Here is a 27,916-nt window from a genome sequence, read left to right on the forward strand (position 1 = left end):
GCCTTCTTCCGCTGCTGTATGAGAATATTGTTGTCATTCACTAACCTGAGTAGAATATTGGTTGATTCGGTTTTTGTGGCCGAACTGGGCAATGCCGAGCTTTCCGTAGATTGTAGAAGTGTTTTTGCACCTTTGTAAGAGCGGAACGTGGTTGAAGGGCAACATGGTGGGTTTTACGGGCTCTGTGAAGCTGAAGGTGATCGCAGCCACTGATCTGAAGCCTGCGATCTTGGCTCAAAGAAGAACGTTTGGTGGACTTAAATCGATCGACCCCTACGTATCGGTGAACGTAGACGATAGGCATATAGCACAGACAACGTCCAAGCAAAAGACATCAACGCCAATTTGGAACGAAGAGTTTGAAAGCGAGATAGAAAATGGAGAAACTCTTGGAATAACCGTATTTCACAATGCTATTATGCCGCCCGATCCATTCGTAGCAAATAAATCGGTGCCTTTCGAGGAAATCATGAACTGGGGTGTAAAAGGAGTCTCCGATATCTGGGTAGAGACGGAAAAGACAATTTATTTGAATTTCTCTTTCATTAAAGGGACTTAATTAGTCTCAAGGTTGGCTTTTCTAATGCCATTTTCTGATATCTGCAGATACCTCTTGAACCCGAAGGAAAATTACACCTCTACATAGAACTCAAACCAGCCATACAAGGTGAGCTACAGTAGTCGAGTCTCGAACCGATTGCCGCTAGATAAAGATTTATTTAATAGGTTTTCTGTTGCTTTCCCGTCGACAGGTGACCTGAAGTTTTACTTTATTGTAGATTGCTCGCTATTTGCAAATGGAAACGGTATTAAGTTCGAGGAAACGTCGTACGCGGCGACAACTTCGCGTGTGCTCCACTCATGCAGAAGCTGTGAAATTGTCACAGATCGGAAAAGTGTCGAATCTAGGGGTGATAATGGACATAAATTTAAGCAATTCTCGTTTTGGGTCAAGTGCAGTTACAGTGTCTTTTGTTGTTAACCTACAGATAGGGAAAGGAGAGTTTTTAAGGAAAGGGAGAGCGGGATTAAGGGAAGGCGAGGGGCCATGCGACGTCGAGTCCACCAGATAAGCGGGCATAAATTTATGGCGGTTTGGCTCAGACAACCAACATACTGCTGCCACTGCAGGGATTTTATTTGGTGAGTAAATTTTTTTTGGTGTTTCGTTTGTTGCACTATATTTCTTTGTGTCTGGCTTTGCGTAAAAATGATTTTACGCTGTTTGGTTGTGTGACTAGCTACACAAGCCCATCGTATTTTACAACTACAGTATTTATGCAAAGCTAATGCAACTCGACAATTTTCATTTCAGCTGGTTTGGCGTCGATTAATCGCGTTTTGCATTTTAAATATTTTCTGCAGGGCATCTTTTGCGAACAAGTATGTCCTAAAAAGTTCTTTTACCCAAAGTAAGCTTACTTAACGTAAAACTGCTGACTACAATATGGTGTTTGAGTGACAAGCCATCGTGAGTCACCATGTAGGCACGTTTGACATTTCTTCTCTAGCCTTCGAGTGTATTTGTTTACCTAGCAATATCGTAACACCTTTTTTGTGGTGTATTAATCATTTCTTGTCCATACGTTTTGTCGTTGTGCTTTCGATCGTTTAGCGCTAGGACCGAAACTGGCCAGGTGACTTTTTTTTGTAAGTTCCGACACGCGAATTCTCACATTGTCGTCGTGACAAAATTATGGGCTTTGAACCAAACATCACAGCTCAAAGAAAAGAATGGAACATCGGCAATAAATCGAATGGGATTAAACATATTAAATATTAATAAATAACAACCCAGTTTTACGTTTAAAATTCGTGTTGATATTCTAGCGTCGTGACACTTCAGAGCTGTTTTCAGTGATTGAACTCGCTTCTAATTTTTGTAGTTGGAAAAGAACTTTGTTTTGAAAATGTTGAAATCATGTGTTTATTTGTGTTTTGCCAATCGCTTCCACAGCGACTGCCCACAAACATGAACTTATTCTTTGAGATCAGCTTTCAGTTTTTGTACACGTTGGTCTAAGGCCTCTTTTCTTGTGAACTTCATAACAAAAAATACAAAAGCATGGTATTGAAATAAAGAACAATTAAAAATGCACAGCTCTATTTCATTCTATTTCAGTGTTTTGACGTGAGGTTAGATAGAGTATGAATATGTATTTACTCTAGACATAGCACTTTTTTGAATTCACTAAAAAATGAGATAGGGAACAACAAATGTGTGTGTTGGATGCCGTGGTGATTTCAATAACGCAAAGAAAATTGAAAAAAAATTAATCCTGCTTTAATTTAGTGTGCCTACATTTGCAGCAAACAAAAGAAATTTAAATAACCAATTTTCTGTAATTTTTTTTTTCATTTTTGCTCTAATGGATGTGGTATTGTTGAAAAGGGGGTTGGTTTATTTGTTAATCGACAACGCATGCAATCTCTTTTTCACGCAAAATGACATACTGCATTAATAAAAGCCCAATGCATTTTCAATAATATTTAAATCTTTCATGAAGTTCCTTTCCTTGTAAGTTAAGGCACCAGCTTTTGAAGAAGAAATGCCTTAACTGCCAAGTGGATTTTACAATTTTTTTGCAGCGGACTTTTGTTAAATGTACATTCATTGAAATGTGAAGCATAATTTGAAAACACAAAACCTCTCCCAATTATTTCTGTTTTATTATTCAATGTACATAGATTTCTCTTGGAATGTTCTGGGTTTTACAAAAGTAGCCAACTTCCTCATTTGTGGAAGTAAACAATGTAAGAGCGGTTTTATTTCAAGTCTTTTTGTCATGCACTTATAATGTTGGCTAAAGTTTTATGCTGTACTCAGAGCTGTTAAAGGCTGTAATTATGTTTCACACTTGAAAATAATACTATAATTTTACAGGTCTTTGCGTTCCTTGTCATTTTCCTGTTTTTACTGCTTTTTGTTCAGATTTGTTCATTAAACGGGGTGTGTAGCAGTTTAAGATCAGTTCAAGCTTTCTCTGAAACTTTCACCTCGTGTTGTAAATTAAAGTATAGACAATTGATTATTGTCTACTTTTTCGGGATTATCTGGCATTAAAATTTTATGCTTATGGAGACCTAAGAAGGATGTCGCATGACATTCAGGAAGTTGGTCTAACTTGCTTTTTAAGGTTTTTGTCAGGTTCTCTTATCCCCCAGTGAGAGCCAAATACTAATTCAATGTAGATTACAGAGGACTTTCACACTAGGCTGATGTTTATTGTGGAAAGGATTATAAATTCAGCTGTCAGTCTTCTGGTAGTTTAAAGTGGTTAAAAGCTTTGTACTCTTGTAACTGGTTGGTTCTTTAACAGTATACACTATGATTTATATGCTAAATAGATTACTGTCTCAGTTAAGTTGCTAGTATACAGGTGGCAATTTTCAAACTGTCATTGCACAATTTTCTTGTCTACATTACGATCCTGATTTTCATCATTCCTTTTTTTTCGCTAGACATAACTATTTTCATTTTAAATGTACGATGAAAAAATCATGGCAGTTATCCTGGAGGCTGTTGATTTTGCTTCCAGGCTAACACAATAAATTATTATTAATTAATGTACATTGTAAGACAAGCAGTGCCTTATGATGCATAGACTCCTTAAACACCCTTTGGGTGAGGGTGTGCTGTTTTACCGTGGCTGTTTGATGGATTTTATGGTTTTTTGACAGCTTTTGTATTCTTGAACTTCCTTATTGATCAAAATGGAACAGCCATCAGAGAGTTTCCAAAGACATGAAATATTTATCAAAAATTGACCAAAATATTATCAATAGGCCATATTAATATAAGGACAAGGTGTGCATACCATATTAGTAAGGCAGGATTGGAACTTATAACTTTTTCTACCAGTAGGTTTATAGACAGTAAAATGGTAATTTCCACAAACCAAAGGGATCCTTCAGTTAGGCATAAATGGTTTAGCTCCATATTTACTGTACCCCTATCAGTTTTGGGCAACTACAGCTGTCAGGTTACATGTATTTAAAATTTTCAAGAACGAATGTGGAATATGAATGCCTCATTTTTCAGAACCACCTATAATAATGATTACTTGGGTCAGTAGGCAATGAGTCAAGGATTGCCTTCATGTTTTGTTATTATGTTCATGTCATGATTATGCATGCATGTGCTATGGAAGAAGGGTTTGAACCCTACTTGAGCCCACAACACTTGAAATTCCTTTAATGATATGCTGTTTTAACAAAATGCTCAAAGTGATGGACCTTGAGGCAGACTAAGGGTGCATTCGATTGGCCCTATTCCAGAATAGGAAAACATGCAATGATTTCTAGAAATCCCTCATGATAGGTTTTTGTATCTCAGAAAGGTTGTAGAAACGTCTTCCCAAATGTACCTAAAAAGAGAGAAATGTAACAGCTCTTCCGCTTATGCTTATTCCGGAATATGGTCGATTGAAAGCGATCTAAATTCTGTCACAGTAAAGTTAGATGTTTCTAATATTGCTTAGCAACAAAAGCGGTAAATAGTTTTTGCAAAACTGTTCAGCTGCTATATAAGCTGTAAGTTTGAAATTCATGGGTGAGACAAATCACCAGTTTTCTCTACACATTATTAATTGCTGCCTGCTCATGGCAGCCATCCTTATTCTGTCCTGAGACTTGACTTTGAGATTTCTTCTTGGAGGTACGACGTTTGTTAGCAGTACCCAGGCCTCTTTACTTTACAAGTGTTGGATTTGTCTGATTGATAAGAATGATAACTTGAGCCTTTTTCAAATATGTAACAATACTGAACAGTACAGAAAGAATTACTCAGTATTCTCGTAGAGCAATCTTTAGCTTTGTTTTAAGTGTAGAATTTTTGCAATGCATTACTTTTTAGCAGAGAGAGGAATTTTCAACACAATAAGTACTTTTTGTGCATTGCTGCACTTGTAAACATGACTCAAAGCCACAAAATTGAGCTGTTTCACCCTAAATTAATAGCGCTTTAATTAATTTAAAGAGAAAGCAAAATACTTGTCAAACACTCTAGAATTTTAATTCTCCATGTGTTTTTATTCCTAGATATTAGCCAGGGAAAATGAATCGTCTGAAAAATGAGTAATTAAGACAACATGGTGGTGCAAATTTGATGATTTTTTGGCAGCCTTTACCATTCTTATTCAATTGTAAAAAAATTACGGGCTTATTCTTGAAATTTAAACTTCAAAAATGAAGATGTAACATAAATAGAACTGTGCTTCACATCTGATGATTAATATACGAAACTATAGGACTTATTTAGAGCAATAATTATTTGAATATGAAAAAGAAATTCCTACTTTGCATAGCTGGTTTTGGACCAAGTGCTTCAATAATAATTATAATAATAATTAAAATTTTTATAACACAAATTACATGCACATGATCAGATGCGCTTTACAAAGATAAAAAGAAATGAATTAAAATGGTACTTAAATTTATGCAAAATTTACAAGCATAGTAAAAATAAACTTAGATAGTGAAATTAAAAGCATGTCTACAAAGGTATTTCTTAGATTGCACTTGAATCTACATGTAGGTAGAGAATCGAGGCAGCTTGTTTCAGAGATTTGGAGCAGCGGAAGAGAATGGCCTCACTTATTCGTCCTTCCAAATTGCAAGGATCCACTGACGACAACTCAAATTAGCAAGAAAATATTAAAATATTGTTTCAATAATTTTGACTTCACCTCCAATATAATGCTTGGACAGTTGCAAATTAATTAAAACTTGTAATTAAGTGTCAATGCCAATTCTTTGTTTCCATAGAATTAATAATTTTTTTCAAAAAAATATGTAGGATTGGGAAATAATTTTGCATATTTATAATCAAGTTGCTTTAATTTGTTTATTGTTTATGAGGTAAATTCCTTTTTTTAAATGTATGGTACGGAACTATTAATGGTTGGGAATTAGCTCTAGAAAGTGTGTGTTTGTTTTGTACATCATTCTACAGAATCTGAGAGTATTCATAGAGGAGATAAGATGCTGAACTGTTCAGCAGCCGTAGATATCACCATTAATAGAATAGTTGTTGCCAATATTTCTGACAAGCAATTTTTATTCTTATTACAAACCATTTGAATAATATTTAATTATTTAAAATGTTGTTGTCATGAAATAAATCACTCAGAAACGACATCCGTGTGTTACAGCCTCACAGGATTTAATAAGATATTGCTAATAAATTTATATTAATGTTTGGTATTTTATTTTAAATAATTTCTGCAACAACAGTGTAAATAAATAGAAATAAATGTATTAGTTTACCAGCTATTTTTGCATAAATTATATGAAAATTTGTTGCGTGGTACATGTAATCCTGGAGTGAATAAGGAAAAGTCTTTCTATTTTATTTAAATTCTTACTTTTGCATTTGAATTTAATTTTTTTTTGTTTCTTCACTATTACACCTTATACTGATTACAAGGTAATTTACACTTTCTTGTGCTGGGAAAATAATTACTGAATGGATGTCTTGGGTTTCATTTTGCATCTCATTACTGGCCAAAATTTCAAAGAAAGCTGCACAATCCAAAAGAGCTGACTGGGTTTAGTAATGAGCCTACACAACCACTAATGCCTTGCTTGACTTTGTTCAGCAAGCATCAATGTCTCTTTCTTGTAAGTCTCTAGCATTTTCTAGGAAAGAAGTAAAGTATCTGTTGTTTAGTTAACATTTTGCTCAAAGATTAAAAACGTAACTAAGTTTTCCTTGCATAACAACCTTATTTGGAGCAATTTTGATTTTAAGGTAAAAAAGTTGTTTATGCGTCCCTTGCCTAAACCCCTTCAATTGAATGGCATTTTGCGTCTGAAATCTTTCAACTGACAATTAAAACGGTAACAAGCTTTCTTGCAATACTGAGTGAACACAACGTGCTTTCACTAAACCTCAATGGCATGGATAGAAAAAAAATTCTATACAGTCATCAGATTATGAAAACCCAAATAAATTTTGTGGTGTACAAGTCATTGCCAAAGAGGAGATAAATTTGCATTATAATTTCTGTTGCATTTGCCTACCTGACAAATTACATCATTCAAAATTAAGGTCTGAAAAGGCTAATCCCAAATATAGGTCCATATGGACTTATATTCAGGGGGAGCTTATTATGGTAAGGATGTTTACGTGTAAGATTTCTGGTCTTAATACATTTTGTGGGGGGCTTATATATGGAAGTTTACAGAACTTCAAATGTCATTTAGATATAATCTTCAAATATAGCAAAAAAATTTTAACTGCAGTAGACTTCCACCATCTTTTACACTCACTGCCTTGGACAGAAACTTCTCCCCTATATATGGATACTGTTTACATTAATTTGTTTAGAATTACTAATGGCTATCTCTACTCCCACTTTCTCAAACATACTTTTGATTCTTATGACTATCTTTTTTTCAAACTAGGGTGAGACTATACTGTAGACTGAACAGTGGCTTCTACTTAATCCCACTCCAATGTTGTGTTAGTTTTTGCTTTTGACAGCTGATTGAAATTTGCTCTGTAAAACAGTTGTTTAAATATGTTTGTATGGTCTTCTTCCTGAGGCTAGACAAGAGTATGATAGCACAGGACATCCAAGGACTTGTTGTGGGTGCATAATGTAATGTTTGTCCACAAAATATTTGATGTGAGATCTTAGTACCATAGCTCTGAGCTGCTTGGAAATTTTCTTTAGTATCTGGCTTGACTTTGTTTAGACTCTAGTTTAACTATTTTAAAAATGAAATTTCTGTTGCTTCCATTTGGCTTTTACCTATATACACGGATGCTTTACACTGCTATCTCTAATTACAAAGTGAATATTGCAATTTGTTAGGTAAACAGCTGTGTAAATATAGTTTTATCAAGTTAATTGATTATAAATTAATTTTATGGAATGACTGAGTCGTTTCAGTCTAATAACCTTTTTTAAGCCCTGAATGTGATCAGCAGCTAATTTCTTGTAACACTGTATTCATTAGTTTCTTGAAAATGCCAAGACCAAGCTTATATTTTCACAGGTTTTGTTTACCCGGTTTGTCGTGTGTACTAATGAGGTTGAGACCTCCAAATCACTATTCATGACAAATTGAAAACTAATTTCTTTTATTTTACAGAATGATAATACAGATAGGAAATTTTTAGTGTGTAGATCACAAATGAGAAAATAAACTATTATAATAGCAAGTTATGGTTCATAAGAATATTCTTTACCACCACAAAACAGAGATTGAAGCAGTGTCCACTTACAGTTATTAATGTTGAATGTCTATGAGCAGAGGTGTTCTTTACAAATGTTTACAGTAGTCTGGTGGTTGACAAGTGCACAATTCCCACCACAATTTTAGAAGCCAGATACAGACTAATAAACATGGAATTTTTCACCCTAGGTGTAAAAAAAAGGTTCTTAAAACATAAAACTCACATATAAGTTATTAATGTCAAGTAGATATTGGGGTGTATGTAGCCATCTGCCACCAATTTAATTGACAAAAATTTGGTTGCTCCAGTATTTCAAAGTCCCAGTTTATTCACCCCATAAGTTAGAATTACAAATTAAAAAAAAAATGTGAAATAGAATTTTGTGCAGAGGTATGAAAAGAGACTAAAAGGATTATGGAATTAGGTTTGAATGTTCCAGTCAAGTTGGGATGACAATATCAGTAAAATTTATGAAACTACAATGACTATTAGCATGATGGATGCTTGAAGCAATCATAAATGGATATAGTAGTTTTACCAGATATGTTGTTTAAGCTTTGTAGAGAGATTGCGTAATTGAGTATTTTGTGTTGTTTTCATACCAAATTCTTGCTTTTAAAGGTTTGCATTGATCAATGCAAGTTCAAAGACTTTAGAAACTGGATTTATTTATAATAAGAACTTAGGATTCTGTGTTTGACCATTGTGAAGTGATAAAGAGGTTACTTGACATGCAGTTCTCAATACATGCTGATATAAAAATTAAATTGTATGTCAAAAGGATGCATCACCCATGCTGTGAAATGTTGCTTTTATCGGTTCAGAGTTAATGAATAAGCATTCTCAAGTCAAACTAAACTAAAAAGAAAAAAATTCTGAGTCCTTCCAGCAAGAGTCGAACTGATGACCTTCCGAGTGCTTGTTGGATACTCTACCACTGAGCTGCCGTATGGGTGACTTGTGATAAGCTAGGCTATGTATTACTAACTAGGTTTAACAACTGCATCGCTAAGTACAAGTTGGGTGCCATGGATGTCCAGGGGCTTACAATCTGGCTGACAAAGCTCCAGAATGTCTGCTACAATGTGACTGCATGACCCACATGACAATGCACCAATGACATCGATCACTGACCACTAACTGTTCCTTGTTGTTAACTTAGTTAAACTGCATTTAACTCCATTTACAGTCAATTCAGGTCACATGTGACTGGTATTTTTGAAATTTGAACAGAGTTTTGAAATTTACATGTCAGTTTTGAACATCGCCAATGAGATTTCAGAGTTCCTGTAGAAATTTGCCTAGTTTATTGATGGTATAAGGCTATGAATTTTTCTTTACATGACAGCATTAAGTATTTCAAGATAAAAAAATTGTTTCCCAAGTATTTTGAATGTTTTTTTTTTTCTGTTAATGTGTCCTTTTCGGAAAGATTTCCAGAGAAATGTTTAACATTTTATTCACATGTCGGACATTTAATACAAAGAGAAATTTGAATGTTCATTTCATTCTCAGAAATACAGGTCACGCATGACGTGAATTGACTGTAAATGTGTGACACATGTCCTGCTGAACAGCGAGACTCAAATCTGTCAACATTGAAGTGAAAAAAGTGAGTTGAGGACTTAGACAAATGAACCAATGAATAAGCATTCTCAAGTCAAAATAAACTCATCTGGTGATGAGCAAGGCCATATAACATTCATTGATTGATCCATCCAAGTTGTTTTCTTACTTATCCTTAACTCATACAGGTTCCACAGCAAAAACGATTGATCCAATGTTTCATTTATATATGGCATGGTAACTGACTCTTTTATTTTATTTTGTTAGGGGTGTATTTAACAAACAAGGATACCAATGCCAAGGTGAGTCAGACAATAACAGTATTTTTATATTGTTCCAAGAAATCTAGTCATACACTCAGCAATATCTAACCTTGGCAAAGATTTTCAGATATTTAACCCAGACAGTCAACTGACATCATAATGCAACCAGTTTTTGTTTCTCCCGACTTTTTCGAGTTATCATCATTCATGTGCCGTCCACCAGTAGAACGACAAAGTAGAGTTATGCTTATTGTTCACATCTAGTGTCCAGGGTCTGACAGCTATATAGAACTTAACTTCAGGCAAAAACTATTTTCATTAGCAGTTAATCCCAGTATCAATTTTTGTGTATTTGTGGGTGGTTGATCCAGAATGTTTTGTAAGCTGACACCATCAGGACCTCCTCCATGTAAGACGACAATCCACACAGGCTTATAAAAGGAAAGAACAACAAAATAGGTTGAAATCCGACGATTACATGTAGCTCTGTTGATTCCCACTTTAGGAGATTGATAGCTACATAAAAGGCAATAGTGGATTGTATTATTGCGAACCAACAAGGAGGCTGACTTTACGCATGAAGAATGAGCCAGTTGGTTTTGTCATGATCAATGATTATTTTGCCTTTTTTATTCTATCTGCAGTATGCACCTGTGTCGTTCACAAACGGTGTCATTTAGAAGTGGTCTCTCAGTGCCCGGGAGTAAAGCAAGAGATCCCAGAAGCTTTTCCTAATGATGAAAAGGTATTTTGACATATGTCACAAAATATGCCGTGGATCTCTTTGAATCCAGCAATAATGGACCATGGAAAATTGGCCAATTATTAATGGGATGATTGCCGCTCTTGGCTTAGTGTCTAGATATGACCCAACCAAAATGAGGCCAATAAGGGAGCTGGTTATAGCAAGTTTGTTTGAAGAGGACTCACCTTGTCTGGGGTAGGGGGGTTGTTGAAGACACCACTTTCCTATCTAACAAACTTTTTTGGCTTTAAAATTTGAGTTGAAACAGAAATATTCAGCTTGCAAAAATCAGCATTGCTCAATAAACAAGAAAAGTGAGGTTTGAATCTCATGGTCATTTTTTACTTAACAATTAGATTATGAGCTCGAAATTCTATCGCATGATAGTTTATGAGGGCAAAGCCCTAATCAGCTATCACGCATAGAAGTCAAGAGCGAATAATCTAATTGTTTTAGTATAAATCTAGTTTTCGTTGAAAACTTAACAACAAGATAGGTTCCATTAATGTTATAAATAGGTCACGCCACACGCTACTTGCTCTACTCACTATCTACTTAACAATTAGATTATGAGCTCGAGATTTCTATCGCGTGATAGCTGATGAGGGCGCAGCCCGAATCAGCTATCATGCATAGAAATCGAGAGCGAATAATCTAATTGTTTTAGTATAAATCTACTAGTCGTTCAAAACTAAACAAGTAAATTATCTATATCTTCATCGCAGGCACTTCGAAAACGCAACGAAGCGGCCGCCATTTTGTTGAAAACCGCTACTCACTATCTATCACAGAATAGATAGCGAGTAGCGTAGCCAATCAGAGAACGGCATTCGTGATAGAACACTAGTAGATTTATACTAAAACAGAATAGCTAGTAGTGTAGCCAATAATAGAACAGCATTCCTGATAGAACGCTAGCACATTTATACTAATACTGGATAGAGAGGCTACATAATGTTTAAAAGACGAGGGTTTTAGACGTGACAAAACATGTGCTGCTATTTTTTGAATGGCTTCAAAAACATTCCTGGAAAAGCGTGTGTCAAGAGAGTTCATAACAATGATGGTTTTGTGAACGTTGGAAATTAGCATACAAGAAAAACACTGCATTCTACAGTGTAGTAAGAAGGAGGTTTTATCGGGTTGTAAAACCATTGCACATGATATTTTATTGACCATTTGATAGGTCAATGGGCTTATGAATTGTTAATGAGTTTTTGAATATACAATAAAGACACCACCTTTTGAGTTTGAGCAAGGGGAGTGTAGGCAGAGACCACCATCTGCTTCTTGGTTTGGTGGGTCCTATTCGAATATAGTAATTTTGACCACTTCCCTAAGTCTTGGGATAACAACCACTTTTGGGTCAGTTCATACCCACATGTAGATACAAGTGTAGCTATAATTATACCAACCAAAACAAGCTAAAGGTCGTTCCCGTAAGTCACAAGAAAATGGCCATATTTAGTTTGGTATATGTTTGGTTTTGTAAAATATAAATCTGTGGATAAAAGAGGTCATCATATGTAATTGCATTCAATGTAGAAAGAATGCACTCCTTATTGGGTTTGGAGGCGAGATTGTATGGGACAATCAATCGATCAATGAATGAATTAATGGGTCGTGGGATGTGTATCTGCAGCGGCAGATGACATCGTCACCAACTTGGCAAAGGAGAAAGAGAGAGCATGGGATCGAGATCATCGAACGCACTCCCTAATTTTTGATTATTACTAGTATTACAAATGATGGAAACAGCCCCAAATCTCGCTCCTTTGGCATCACTGAGTCTGAGTCCTTCCCTTCACCATTTCATTTTTTTGTGAATTTCAGAGTGCATTTGGAAGATCAAGCACAGGCTCATTGCGTTTCAAACTCAACATGCCACACAGATTTACAGAACACAATTACAAGAGACCAACATTCTGCGACCACTGTGGTTCTCTTCTCTATGGTCTTTTCCGCCAAGGAATGCAGTGTTCAGGTAGGTCAATCTGGGAGTGGAAAAATCACAAAATTGACAAAATGAGATGTGTTTTCTAGAATTTCTGTTTTATAAAATTCGAAGAACATACATGGGCAAGGTACAGAATATAGTTAACGGTAAGAAGCTTTCATGCAAACTTTCTTTTTTTTGGGGGGGGGGGGCAAGTTTATATATTTATTTTTAATATCATATTATTTTTTATTTTGTACAATTAACATACTAATGATCAATTGCACATAACAGCTATTATAAGAAGAGACAATAAATTACTTATTAGCTATGGTTCTGCTAAAAAAAAATTATGAGTAACAATGTAACTGCTGTACATAACTGTTTGTCTTTAGAAGTTAAAAATGGTTAATGTTTTCACTCCTTTTATAAACCTGAAATCCATTGACAACATATTAAAGAGACAGTTTAAAGTTTCAGCAACAAAATTGGCATCTTCCTGCTACCTGTCTTCACAAGCAGAAAATTATTTTTATTAACATACTCAAATAAAATGTTGTCTTGTTGTTTTCTGCGTCAGCATGCAAAATGAATGTCCATATCAGATGTCACAGGAATGTAGCCAACAACTGTGGTGTGAACGCCAAAGAGATGGCGCTCATTCTAAAGGACATGGGTCTCACAGGAAACAAGTTGACAGAATCAATGAGAGTCAAAAAGGTTGGTAAACGCAGTTCTCTTAGGCCCTGTTAAGACTAGTGCCCGTGTGCAGTTCTCAACCATGGGGAATAGTCTGAACATTAACTTTTTGTCGGTGCTTGAGCAATAATCTGGGCACCGTGTCCAGGCACGGCACTATCTCCAAGGGTAGTACTCAAACACCGTTCCTGTACACAGGTACTGGTATGAACGGGATTTTGTCAGTTCCTGCGCTTTTTCCTCATGCCTCCCTATGAAACAGTGAACAAAATGGCAGGTGCTAAATTGACAAACGAGAACATCATTGCTCCTTGGGCACCAAGGAGTCTGAACAACGTCCTTTTCAGTACCCAGGCACAGGGCCCTTGCACAAGGACCTAGTCTGAACAGGGCCTTAATGTTTTGTTTTGGGTCCTCTGTTTTCCCTCCTCCTCAAAAACTTGCATTTCCAAATTCCAGGAAACAGTGGATGAAGATCCTTTCCATTGACATGCTTACAGAAATGAGAACCTATTTATTTTTATTTTTAAGACAACAGTAACTAAAAATGTTCTTTTTGTTGTTGTTGTTGTTATTTCACAGCCATCAATTCAATATAACGGATCCAACATGACAATTGAAAAGAAAGCCAACTGCCTTGACCCACTGCCAATCACACCGGGTAATTTGGAAACTTCACCTGGAGTGCGACGGCGACAGAAGAAGTTTGGCCTGTCTGATTTTAACTTTATCAAAGTGCTAGGAAAAGGAAGCTTTGGCAAGGTCAGTGAACGTTTTTGAGTCCAAATACAGTAACATTGAACCCCCTGTAAGCAACCACCCAAGGTTTGGTGGTCACTTGCAGGGAGTGGTTGCGTACAAGAGGTCAGACCACGGGGGTCTAATGTTGGATTCATTGGTCTGTGGTAGTTTTAGGGGCACAGATAGTTATATCATCCAAACCTTAGTGCAGAATTATTCCGGAAGTCCCAAAAACAATTTAAACTTGCCAACATTACACAGCTTAGCTGAACAATTTCCAGTATGATTGCTGAACCGAAAACAGTTTGCCTTGTAATTTGCCTATCGTAAGTAAAACAACATATGCAACATTTTTGACGATACAATCAAAGCTCTTGACCACCTATTTGACACAGTTTATAATGTCCTCACTATATTATTGAAATGCAGCTGTATCTGTATTAAAGAGGTGAATTTTATGTGAACTTTAGTCTCTAGAGGTTTTCCGTAAAAAGAGAGGTTCAACTGTAACTGCAATTCTGTGGTCTGTCTGTACCTACAATTCTTTGCCTCAATGAAATTGACACTAGTTGACAAAGCAAACAAGAGAGTTTTGTTACTACTTCATTCAACTTTCAGCAACTGTTTTATAATTGAGAATGAAAGCTGACTGCCCGGGGGTTTCTTGAGGTCTCCTCGCCACTTCTTACTTCTTTTACTATTTTTATTTACTCTAAACTTATGTACTTGTAATCCTAGTCTATTATTCATTGTAACTTTCTATGTTTGTATGTCGTGGTGAATAAATAAATAAATAAATAAATAAATAAATAAATAAATAAAACCAGTCAAACAAGCAAAAACTCAACAAATGATAACTGGTGACAGTGAATGACAATGTCAATTCTGTCAATTATTGACAAAAGTGCATGGAAGCTTCAGCTCAAATGAATTTGAGAGTTCCAAAGAACTCAAGCTTGTGTATTCTTTTAAAAATTGTGGCTTCCTTTGACTTTTACCTCACTTTTGCACAAATCATTGTTCTGTTCTTCACTAGGTCCTGCTAGCAGAGAGAAAAGGGTCTGATGAAATTTATGCAGTTAAAATCTTAAAGAAGGAGACAGTTCTTCAGGATGATGATGTAGAATGCACACTGATCGAAAGACGAGTGTTAACTATATCAGCCGGTCACCCTTATCTTACAGCACTTTATTGCAGCTTCCAAACAGAGGTAAACTAATTAAAATCATACATGTTTTTGATACCAGATCAACACCAGAAGATAGAAGGATTGTCGGACTGACTGACTGATAGACAGACTGGTGGACTGACTGATAGATGGATTGATGGACTGACGGACGGATTGTCAGTCTGACTGACTTGATAAATGGACTGACTGATAGACGGATTGATGGAATGACTGACTGACTGATAGATGGATTGATGGACTGACTGACTGACTGATTTATTCATAAAAACGTTGTAATGTGTAATTTATTAAGGGTCTTAACATGTGCATGCCTTTTTTTTCTCTTCAGGATCGCCTTTTTCTTGTGATGGAATACGTTAATGGAGGAGACTTGATGTTCCAGATTCAAAAAGCAAGAAAATTTAATGAAGAGAGATCTAGGTGCATAACATTAATGATATCTCTTTTCTCTCTTTTTCTGACCATGGGAGGTGGAAGTCTTTTTTTACAGACCAAACTTCAGAGTGTGGACCACTTTTAACCTTCCAGCAATGAACCAGTTCATCAATAGCTTATTTGCTCCATCTACTGCCAAAACAAACAAGCTACACAATATCTAGAGCCAAATTTCATTTAAAAAGTGTTAAATTATATATTGTTCATCATTCTTTCATCCACAACCTACGTTGTATCCAAACAAGCCATATGTGTGGTTTCAAAAGTGGCCCTGCATTCTAGAGTGTCTCGAGTTTTAATGCTTTGTTATTGAAATTTTAGGTTTTATGCCACAGTCCGTTTCCTTGCACTTTTGTTACATCATGTTTATAATAAAGTTCTTCCTTTTATTTTTAGGTTTTATGCTGCAGAGGTTGTGCTTGCACTTCAGTACCTCCATCGGCATGGTGTTATTTATAGGTAAGGAATATTTATTTAATATCCTCATTCTTTTTTCTATATTAATCAGAGGAAGATGGTAATTGATTGATTGAACATTATTTTGATATCTCTATTGTACTGCAATCATTGTTAGTTGTGCGTTAAGTTACAGTCGATGTGAATTTATAAGACTGACTGATTGGCTGACAATATTTCATTGTCTTTAAAAGGTTAGCTCTTTGCTAAAGTTCGATGCTATAATTCTAGTTTAATATTACAAATGTTTGGTTTATCAACAGAGTTGATAGCTAAAGATAAATTGGGTACTGTAAAGAGATTCATAGTTGCTCTGATGAAGAGCGTCAGTACTCAAATCTCTTTACCAACCAAACATTTGTTTCTACTCCTTACCAATGCAGCACCGTAGTTTCTTTAGAAATTTATTAACCTCCTTATCCATTAGTCTAATTTCAGTTTAGTTTTACAAAACATTTGTGAGGTTGGGCTTACATGACATCAGTGTATTTTTCATTCTGGTATAAGATGAATCTTTTAGGCCACAGTTGAATAAATGAGTTTTATGTCAGGATGCTTGAATCTCTGAAACTGAAAGAATTGTGGGACAAACAGTTACTTGTATAGAGTCCTAAAGTGTGACATCACAAAAACTAAATTTGTATGGAGTCATCAGGGCATAACAGTGCTAATATCTCGCCCACAAATTGCAATAAGATGCTGGTTTTTGGCAAGTAGGCATTTTTCATCATGTTCTTTCCGAATATACTAACAAATCTTGTAATTTAAAAAATTTAGTTTTTGTGAGTCATCACTTTAGGACTCTATACTGCATTTACATGCTGCTGTGGCCAGTCGAATAAAACTTTTACACTAACTTATGAACTGCTTCCATGAACTGCTTGGTATTTTTGTTTTAAAAGGATGAACACTGTTGCTTGTTTTCTCAGAAAAACAGGAATTTTTTTTCTATCAAGTTCAATTCCATCTAAAGATCTACCTACATTCTGATTATTTCAACAGGGATTTAAAATTGGATAATGTACTCTTAGACAAAGATGGTCACATCAAGCTGGCAGACTTTGGAATGTGCAAAGAAGGAATGACTCCTGGAGGATACACAAACACATTCTGTGGAACACCAGACTACATTGCACCTGAGGTGAGTTTGCAGAATTAACCATACGTCAAAATGATGGAAAAAAAAAAAAATACTTCCATTGATTTTGTCATCCACGAGAAAACGTGGCACACAAAATCCAATTTAGAAAGATTTAGTAAGGGAACTGGTCATAACAAGTTTGTTCAAAGAGGATCCACCTTGTCTGGGGTAGGGCAGTTATTGAAGACACCTATCTCATGAACATTACCGACAAAATTTTGTCTTCAAAATTTGAGTTGACACAGAAATGTTGGGCTAGCAAGAGTCAGCATTGCTAGATAAACAAGAAAACTGAGGTTTCAATCTCATTGTCATCTTTAACTGCTGCACAGAGGGGTGGCTTTGCAATAAAGACACCATCTTTTGAGGTTGAAGAAGGGGGCTGCAGGTAGAAACCACCATCTATTTTGTGGTTTGGTGGGACCTGCTCAAATATAGTAGTTTTGACCACTTCCCTAACAGAAAATATTATTTAGTCACCATCAACTTTAAGAGAAAGTTCAACAGAGCTTTAGGAACCCATCCAAGTTCCTTTTCAATGATACAGTCTCTGATGTGCAGCCTCATTTTGGTGATGAGGGTGCAAGATCACTCTTTAGATTGGAAGCAGGTGGTAACCCTGTAGCCTCATCACCAAAATGAGGCCATACATCAGTGACTGCAAAAGCTCTGTTGAACTTGCTCTTAAATTTGTTGGTGCCCAACAAAAGGAACCTTCACAATGTTATAGGAAGATTTATTCAGCATCACATGTGACTAAGAAAAATCTGTGTATTCAGCACAGCCTTCAGCTGGTTACTGTAATCACTGAGCCACAGGGGAAACTTGTAACAAGCTGTGTAATTTTTTACATTTGTATCGTATACACTTAACATTGCAGAGAATTTTCGATGAGTTCTCCAGTTGTGAACCTATTTTTCCTATTCTTGTGTTTGACAAATTTATGTTTTTCTGGCACTTGAGGGTCATATAAAGCTGACCAGGTAAAGCCGTTTCTGTCCATCAAGTTGTAAACCTTTTTTTCACTTTATTTAGATTCTTCAAGAAAAACCTTATGGCTTCTCTGTGGACTGGTGGGCTCTGGGAGTTCTCATGTACGAAATGATGGCGGGACAGGTCAGTAGAAACAGGCTTTATTTTTACTGTCTACAGTTGAACGTCTTAAAGGGAAAGTATCATGGGGTTTTGGTATCTTTTGTTAAAAATGACCTTCAATCAGCTGCAAATAATTCCAGAGTAACAAGAGGAAAGAAATCAACTCAATTCTTTAAAGGAACGTGTCATCATTGCGTTCACGTTACCTGTGCAGTGCTCTAGCGACTGAGCATTCAAGCCGGGGGAGTTCATATGGTAAATAAATGGACAATCACATATGCGAACTGCATATTAAATATCTTTATTTCTTTTAATAGCCTCCATTTGAAGCCGATAATGAAGATGACTTGTTTGAATCCATTAAGCACGATGATGTGTTGTACCCAGTCTGGCTGTCCAAGGAAGCTGTTTCAATATTAAAAGGGGTAAGAATCATGATAAGATATCCTAACACATCTTTATCTCATTTTTCACTTTTATAATTAACAATTTATTTGACGAGCGCGCGTTGGATATGAGATGATAGATAGCCAACGAGGCGTGTAGCGCGTGAGTGGAATAATTGTTTTATTAAAAACAATCAAGAAATATTGCTATATCTCGCTGATTTTGCTTTTGCAAGAACAACCAGAAGACAATTTAATGGTCGCTATTTCTCGGGCATGGTATAGTGGCTCATATCCCGTGGCCACTAAGCCAATCAAATCCCTGGAATTGTATTGTACATAATGATGCAGTTTTTAATAACTTTCAATGTAACTCTGCTCCATCTCTTTGCAGTTTATGACGAAAAATTGCACGAAAAGGCTCGGCTGTACAACCAGTGGAGAGCAAAGCATTTTGGATCATCCGTTTTTTAGGGAAATGGACTGGACTAAGTTAGAAGCGAGGCAGATTGTGCCGCCATTCAAACCAACAATAGTAAGTGGAAGATATCGTTTTCACTTCCTTGATCAGGAAAACGTCTAAACCCCGAACTGTGCTTGGAGGTACCTCGGTTCTCTTTCTTAGATGAAGAAAATGCTGAAAGTAATCTTAAGAAATGGTTTTAATTATCACTGACAAGCTAAATGAGCTGTCAGCAGACACACGTAAAGGTAGTGACACCCTCCCCCCCCCCCCCCCCCACAAAAAAAAAGTTAAAAATTAATGCTGTTAGTTAGTCCTTCCTTTTTTAGGGTTTGATCCGAAAAAAATTTATATTCCGAGGCAGCCACTGTTTTCACTGCAGTGAAGCAGAGAAATTTGATTTCGAACATCATTTGCCAAGGATCCAGTAGTTTTTTTCTCTAATTTTGTTTGTGGTACCACATCAAATTTAATCTACTATTGTGCGTGAAAAGTTGGAACATGTGTGGCCCCCTTCATGAACAGAGGCCCTCTGACAGCTACAACTGGGTCCCCCTGGCTCAGAAGCCATAAGCCGTTGTATACAACAACAAACCCTGTAATTGTGTCATTGCGTTATGCGCGCCTTATCAGCAGGAAAACGTACTGTTGATTCTGGCGGAAAGCTAAAACGTTGAAGAGTTTACCAGGAACACGTTGAGCTAGTTTGCACGAAAAACTACCACCGGTCGATAGAAAACGGAGTTGAAAAATGCTTTCCAAGCGCGAAAACTCTGCGTGAGTTTTGGGAAACGGGCTTCAGGACGCTTGTCAAGTCACGTACGTCCAGGCTCCCTCGGTCTTACTGTCATGCGCGCGCAGTTCGTAAACGCAGGATTTGAGAACACTGAGTATTAAAAAGACCAGGGATTAATTTATCATTAGTCTCGGTTTGGTTTACAGTGGTATCTTATGCTGCCTTTTAATTGTTTACTTTCCTGAGTACGTAAGTTCGGCTTGTACACAGCGATGACCGGTGGGTTAAAATTTGATATGCAAACATGACTGAAAACTAAACTAACGGAAAGTCAAATTATCGAATTCGTCATGTATCCTCTTTTTCATTTTTACTATTCGCGATTTGTCCTCCATCTTGGTTCATCTTTGTTTGCGCAGAGTTTTCATTCCCTTTAGAAATGTTAGTCATAGATTCCATCCCGTGGTTGGTGCTGTCGATTTCTTGAGAGAAGCTTGCATACTCCATAGCTGTGCTTATATACTGGTCGTTTTTCTCACCCTCTGTGCTCACAACTTTCTCCATTTCCTGTTGTACCCTTATCATGGCTTCGGTCGACGAACGCGCAGATTTGAGTGCCTCGAAGCTCTGATCCAAAATCAAGCATCTGTGTGAGGGGACTCCCTCCAGATCTTGCGGGTTTAATGGAGTGCCGTCCAGTGAACTGAACCGCCTGTTCATCGGATTGCTGTCTATGATACTGTATCTTTTGTTTCTGTTCATTTTAACCGGCTGTTGAGTTTAACGTACCTCTTTGTTTCTGTGGTTGCCTCGCGAGGAACTGAGAGAAATTTTATGCGCACGAAATAAATTGACTGTTGCGTCACAGAGCAATTGGTCATGGGAAGAATTCTAGACATAGGTCTCGGCGAAAACGTCATCATGTTTTCATAGAAGGTATAACGATGTTGCTACGCAGCAGTCGTGAAGTTGGAACACTTGTGTGTCGAAAGACATTTGCCGACGAAGACCGCGTTTCGAGACGGAAAACGCTGCCCCTGATAATGGAGTATAACAGCGAAAACGAGAGTTGACTTCAAGTCTTTAGCGAAGTAATAAGAAGAGATAAATCCTAGTTGTTATTTAAGCCCTTTCGTGATTCCAAACAGACGACATCACCTACGTTTTCGAGGACTTGTTTTCGCCACGACGCCGTTGTTACACAAACTGGTAGTGAAATGACGGCGGCTATCTCGTTTTCCCGCCAAAATGACACTGGTTCACGCGCGCGCGCACTCTTTCTCCATCCAAACCCTCGGACTGGAATGTAAAGTTCTCGAACTACGAGTGTCCGGTCTCGATTTTATCCATCCCATGCCCTCCGCCCCCCGCCCCTCCCATGCGTAGCCTATCAATTGGGGAGTTTGCAGAGAATTTACTCTGCAGTGTATGTTAAAGTGAATCTTTGAATTTCCCTCTCAGCGTTAGTCCTAGTAAGGAAATGGGAGATCGCACGAAGAAAAAAATCTTTGACTTCGGCGGGAATTGAAGCCGCGACCTTCGGATTTGATCGTCAGTGACTAGCTAATGCTAAATAAGACTTAATACGTCAAATTTTTTTTCGTTTTTATAAACGGTCTTTTTTTTCTTTTAATTTTTTTTTTCACAGCGTTCAAAAACAGATGTTAGAAACTTCGACACGGATTTCACAAAGGAAGAAGCGAAACTAACTCCGACAGACAAGAACGTCATCGCGAACATAAACCAGGATGAATTCAAGGACTTCAGTTTCGTCAATGCACAATTTGTGAGCGATAACCTAGTTTAATGGCTGCTTAACTTTACACTGTACATAGTTGAACAAAAAACGAGAAGAGCTGAAGAAAATTTTATTCCAAAATGAAAATTTTATCTTTTTAGAACGTGATCAACCGTGTATTTTTTAGATTTTAAATAGTCGTGATCGTAACGCGCCAAAAATAGCTATTGTCAAGTGTTTTTAGCCTTGCTTGTTGTGTTGAGCTTAATCGTGACTGTCACAAACGGGGTATTATATGGCTGTCACGCAACGTGACTGATCCCTCACTTCCGAAAATATGGGGAGAGAGGCTGGCACGAGTGATGGATTGTGGGATCGTTTGGGTGGACGATTGCTGCGGACATACCCTCCCTTCCTACATCTTATCCCGGGGGGGTGGGGAAGACGCCTGATCTCATGGTAGGGTAGGCAGAATGCTATCTCAACGACAAACACTGCATTTTTAGGTGTTTTCACGGCCTGCATCGTAGCTCGTGTTAAATCTGCTTTATCTAAAACTTTTCCTTCACAAAAGACTACCACTGCCATTTACAACAGTTCCATGTTCAACCCATCACTCGTGCCAGTCTCCTCACACTTTCTGGAGAAGGGAACACGTGACAGCCTGGATGACGGCCTCGTAGGATACTGTCACAAACGCGGGGGAAAAAACAGATTAATACAAATGTGTGCTTTGTAAGTAAAAAGCGAAGTCAGACTTCAATCAAAAGTAAATAATATTTGATTTTGAAAAGAAAAAAAAGAAGAAATGAATTGAACGTTTCAGAAATGCATTAATTTTGCAGATTCTTTCTTTTTGAACGCAGCTGATCATCCACGCATTTTTTTTAATGGAAGTCGAGCTTACGCCTAAGTGATCTCTAGAATTTTAAATTTTATTTCAATGTTCAGTTTTATTGCCTTTTATGCCTGCCTCGCTTAGGAAGTCGAACCGTGTAAACGCAACATTCGAAATTGAGCTGAAAATACTGTGTGCTAGTTACGAATAGTAAAAACAAAAAAATCAAATCAATTTAAAATTTAACAAATTGCTTTCCAAACACACAAAAGTGAGAAAGATTTCAGAAAATGACGTCACAATGCGAAGAATGCGTGGCTTTTTGGATTTTTCTCTTATCATGTGACTAAAAATATAACTCGTTTGACTGGCCGAACCTGTATTTAACTGAGTGCATCTTGTTTAAGTCTCCAAATTGTTTGTACCCAGTTTTTTAATAGTGTGAAGTAATCGTGAAACTAGAAATTCTTTGAAATAAGTATTCTCCAAAAGGCTCGTCAAATTTTGAGAAAACGTTCAATTGCGGCCGTCTTCTTACGATTACTAGCATAAATTGACAGATAAAATAATCCAGATAATTATTTTATGTTAATTTTCGTTTTTGACACCCTTCATAGAATTATTTTTAAGGAAAATTATTGTCAGATTCTTATTTGCAAACTTGCGTTTGCGTGGATCGACTTAAAAGTTTTTCAGGCGGATTTTTAAGACGGCGAGATGCTGTGTTATCTGAACAAAGAGTTGTTCAGGTTTTCTTTTCGCTAGCCATCAATTTACGGTTATTTATTACACGTAATTCTAAGAAGCGTATGTCGGTTGCATTTACTACTTTCGTCTATATGGCAATTCTTAAAAGGATCCTCTTTGTAAGTCGTTTTTGTTGGTTAAATTATTGTGACCATGGAGTTCTTGGAATACATACTCGACTCAAATATCATTGAATAGTATAATTTTAGATTAATTTCTTTATATCTTTATACTCGAATTTTTAGCAGTAACGTAAAAACGATTAACACAATATTCAATTGATCACAGCGGTTTTCTAACGGCTGGTCGAAAAATGCGCCTTGCGTTTAAACTTTGTAACTGGTGGAAAAAAATCTCGTTTAACCGGTTTAAGTGACTTTCTTCAACCAATCACAGAACAATTACGTGGAAGGTACCAGTCTTTTCCCCTCATTTTCTATCGGTTGTATGTTTTCCCGCGCTCAGTATCGTTTACGTGTTTTACCGCGTTTGGCGTTTTGTTATGTATTTCCCGCGCTTTCCACGGGTTAACGGGCGCGCATGGCGCTGATTGGTTGACTGCGTCTGCTGTGATTTTACGGTGCTGGTTTTACGGGAGTCGTAAGAAAACCGCTCTATCAGTATAAACTTTCCTTTCAAAAAAATACAATGATATTATTATTATACCCTGGTATAACGAACGTTTCTGACTCACATTCCCAACAGGGAGAAACATTAACCTCGAATTCCCTAGACGGGAATAGTAATCAGCGAATTTTCTTGATAGGAAAAAGTGCGTACATCTAGGAATCTAACAAAATAATTTTCCTGAAACAATCTTTGAAAATAACTCGGCGGCGTGGAATCCCGCCAACAAAATCACAGTATCGACAACATTCGTTATTCCAGGAGTTGTTTTGTTCGGCATTCACCTTTTTTTTTTTTCTTTCGTTGTTTTTATTTTACGTGGTTAATTTCTTGCTCAGCTGGTAAACAAACTGTTAGAAGTTTGATTAGGAGCCGAGTATCAACACGAAGTTGTAGTTTTTCTTGATATAACATTGTCTCTACGCGCTGTTTGGTCCAATTTCTATTTCTTTCGGTTAGTCATTCGTTGTTCTTTTAACTTTCGTTAAACCATAGCCAAATATTCAGTGCTCCCGTAAGGAAATAAAAGTACGTCCAGGATAATTTGGCTTGTGTTGGAATATAACGTAAGGATATGTTTCCCTTGTTTAAAAGAAATTCCCTGCGCTTTTTGCGCCTATTAATTCGAAACTTTAACATCTCCCCCGGTTTTGGGGCGAGCGGAGCCGGGGGGGGGGGGGGGGTTGGTGGGGGCATTTGAACTTTTGAAATTCGCGCCTCTTGGGTCCAAAAACCCGTTCAAATGCGCATGTCCTACCCTTCAGTGCTCCAAAGCCTCTCCTTGACTTCAATCCATCACTGCAGTGATATATTATTGAAACCTTCAAAAACTATTTTGCAGCCGTTTTGAGTGAGCTTTTCGCTCACAAAGGCAAAATCCTGCCCTGGAAAAACTCCTCAAAATCTCCCAAAACCAGGTAAAACCCACTCACGGATTTCGCTAGACCAAAAGAAAAACCCGGTCCAAATTCCCCACTCCCAGGATGTTGAAGGTTTGAATTGATCGGCTTCAGATTAAGCCTTGAAAGCCCGAGTAGTGACGAGCATCTACTTTTAGTATCACTACTCGTTGACACAGGTTATGAGAAAAAAAAAAGGAAATGATCGCTCGAAATGTCCTGATAGTTAACCCTTTAACCCCTGATGTCAAAGAGCAAATTCTCCTTTTTTGTCCCCATGCTTTTCTTATAAAGGTATTGGGGAGAAGTTGTTAAAATGTCAAGAAAATGTACCTTGCATGATCATATCCTTAATTCTCATGACCTCAACGGTTGAATAAGCATTGATATTACAAGGAGAAATTTAATGCTGATCACTGTTAGGGATTAAAGAATTTCTCCCAACGAGAAATACATAGAAGATTACACATGTTCATACTTTCCCTTTTCTCCTGGATCCGGTTGTGAACTCCAGTGGATAAATCGCTATCCAGCGGATCAAATGTACTCCAAGGGCATTCTATCCGCTGGAGCGTGATTTTTGCCAGTTTCAACGAATGGAACTCTCATCCTGCAAACATTATCGATCAAACTTCACTGTAGGCATTCAATACACCCATCACAAACCACTTCTTATGTTTATTTCTTTATCACGAACACTTGCTCAATTCACAGCACCTTCACAAACGTGGTGATCAAGTCTAGTCCAGTTCAGCTGGTGACGTCACATTCTGGTAGCTTTGATAGGGCTTCGGTGATTTATGAAACAAATACGACCCGAGTCATTAATAACACGAAGAGAATGATTTACTCTTAAGAAGAATCCGAGATATTTATTACCGAATAAATATACAGATCACTGAAAGAAGAGAGTATTTCCGTTTCCCCCAGGAATCGCCCCCCCCCCCCCCACCTCCCCTAAGCAAACCGGACCCTTGGTATCCAATATTTAGCGTGTATACACCTCATCAATTGGCCACCCTAGTACCCGAGGGATTCCCTGATTTCACATCACCTTACTACAAGAAGATACCACAAAGTTTGTGAAGGCAACAGATTAAGCGCTTCAGAACCGCGAAAAAGAATTCGTGAAACAAAGCCATTTAGATTAGCCATATTTTTTACAACCAAGATTTTGTGGGCTATAAATCCCAAAAACCTATTTGCAGATATTACAGCCATTTTTGATCGACGACAAAGTGTGATTGCTTTCCTTTTGCTGATTGGTTGTAAAATAAAAACCCTCTATCGACTCAAACCAGTTTCCTAACCAATCACAGCAGCAGTGCTCGGTCCTTCTCAGCCAATCAGGAGAAAAGGTCAAACCAATTGTATCCTCGTTTACGCGCGTCTTCCCGTCCTGCCCCGGTAAGTCTTTTTGTATATTCTACTACATTCATTAGAAACGTTACCCTACAGGTACCAAACAATAATTTATTCTGTGTCTCACCAACACTTCAAATAATAATAATAAAAAAATTAAATAATAGAAACTTAATAGAAAACTTTGTACCGTCTTCGTCCGTCGCAACCCTGGGATGTTTGTATGCCCCTAACAACCTTTCCCCACCTTTATGCATCAGTCAATTCCTGATCAATCCCCAGGACAGATGGAAAGACATGGCGGCTGTAGATTTTACCACAGTACCTTGCGAACCTAACACAGCCAATAGGCACATAGAAAACCATGTCTCCAGAAGTTCGTCCCTGTACTAACAGCATTGTGTACGCTGGGTTTGAACATTTGAAAACTTTTCTGTGCGTTTTTTTGAGTGTTTTTTTTAGGGTTTTCGTTCGCTAAGTATTATGGGTAAATGTACCAGTCGCCATTTTCTTCAATACGGTGGATTCCAGCAGTCCCGTCCCCTCCCCCCTCCGTCCCTGGCATTGGTGAATAAATTTTCCAATCTGTCCCAGAGATGGGCATTATTAACCTACCCCAGGGCATTTCACAGCCGAACTAAAATGGCTCTCACAAAAACCGTGGCTTCAATTCAGAGCAAATCCATCAAACAACGACAAGAAATTTGCCACTATCTCTAAGCAGGGTATAAATTGAAACAATCGAGAGATAAGAGTTCTCTTCGCTTTGTAGTATGTAGACAATTCTAGAAACGAAGGAACTTCCTTTTGAACAGCAAGTGCATTTTCCCACCTGCGGGAAATCAGCCAATTTCGTTTTCAAACATTGCTAATTCCGAAGGATTAGCCTGAACGTGAGGGGAGGGGGAGAGAGGGGAAGAGCAGCTGGTAATTGAGCCTTTTTACTGAGCACTCAATAACTAACCCATTTTCCTTGCAAAGGATATGTTTTTACTTTTAATTGTTTTATTTACACCACTTCACCCCTTTGCAACCAACAACTTCCCCTTGAGAGTCAATTCCAAAACGTTTCAAAATCTCCTTACTTACTTACTTCCACACATTTGTTCAGTTTAAGTTGACAGAATTTGATGGTACCTCGCAAAAAATTCCCTAGTTGATACTTTCTGTTACTTTCATCACCTGTCTGCTCGACAACTAGTGACTTCTGTTGGCAGAAATCAGATGTCAGTCACTCTGGTAATTCAAAAGACTAAGCCTCTTGCATTTGACAGCTGATAATCCAGGTGTTTGAAGCAGCCCAACTCATTCCCCTTCATGATCTCAACATGTTTCACCCTCTGACTGAACTCAGTCAAAATACTAAAAAAGTGGAGACTATGTCTAAGAATTGCCCCAGGTGTAGGAAGGGTGGACCCTAGGGCCAAGATTGGTTCACAGAGTTGTTTCTTTACAACTTAAGCAGTTTCCCTCTTCCTGATCAGGGTTGACTCAAACTAACCCTGATATTTTATACAGGTATACCTTACTAACACATACAAACTTATTATTGGCTCAAATACCAGTGATCTGTTACCATAAAGATATTATCAGAGGCAGCCACCAATTTAAAATGCTTAAAATCTGTAAAATGCTGGTGACTGGTAACATTCTATGCTTCTTGTGAAGG

At 37.4% G+C, this 27,916-nt stretch overlaps 2 protein-coding genes across 3 annotated transcripts in view; one reads left to right on the forward strand and one right to left on the reverse strand.

The window, feature by feature from the left end:
• LOC146458760 (calcium-independent protein kinase C-like) lies at positions 1-24,529 on the forward strand. Its single transcript, XM_085090313.1, has 16 exons — positions 1-505; positions 607-667; positions 990-1,143; positions 10,019-10,053; positions 10,659-10,759; positions 12,593-12,743; positions 13,276-13,415; positions 13,977-14,156; positions 15,172-15,345; positions 15,653-15,744; positions 16,156-16,218; positions 17,218-17,356; positions 18,392-18,472; positions 18,769-18,876; positions 19,232-19,372; positions 21,685-24,529. Exons 1-16 carry the CDS (start codon positions 164-166, stop codon positions 21,841-21,843), a joined length of 2,121 nt encoding a protein of 706 aa, XP_084946439.1. The 5' UTR covers positions 1-163; the 3' UTR covers positions 21,844-24,529.
• Positions 24,530-25,545: 1,016 nt separating this feature from the next.
• The window catches only part of LOC146458761 (serine/threonine-protein phosphatase 2A 56 kDa regulatory subunit gamma isoform-like), a 31,308-nt gene continuing 28,937 nt past the window's right edge, over positions 25,546-27,916 (reverse strand). For both annotated transcript variants that reach the window (XM_085090323.1, XM_085090324.1), the window contains exon 17: positions 25,546-27,916. This exon is cut by the window's right edge and continues 120 nt beyond it. In XM_085090323.1, coding sequence (XP_084946449.1) covers positions 27,899-27,916 — 18 coding nt within the window. In that variant the 3' untranslated portion in view covers positions 25,546-27,898.

The sequence above is a fragment of the Pavona decussata genome, unplaced genomic scaffold (genome assembly GCF_977016875.1).
Source record: "Pavona decussata unplaced genomic scaffold, jaPavDecu1.1 SCAFFOLD_229, whole genome shotgun sequence".
Taxonomy (NCBI): Eukaryota; Metazoa; Cnidaria; class Anthozoa; order Scleractinia; family Agariciidae; genus Pavona; species Pavona decussata.

What these genes read in the sequence shown, in the direction of transcription:
- LOC146458760 (XM_085090313.1), top strand. Translation starts at nt 164, where the DNA reads ATGGTGGGTTTTACGGGCTCTGTGAAGCTGAAGGTGATCGCAGCCACT. An exon ending in AATCAATGAGAGTCAAAAAG is followed by an intron (nt 13,416 to 13,976) that starts GTTGGTAAACGC and finishes GTTATTTCACAG; the next exon opens with CCATCAATTCAATATAACGG. An exon ending in TTTAATGAAGAGAGATCTAG is followed by an intron (nt 15,745 to 16,155) that starts GTGCATAACATT and finishes TTTTATTTTTAG; the next exon opens with GTTTTATGCTGCAGAGGTTG.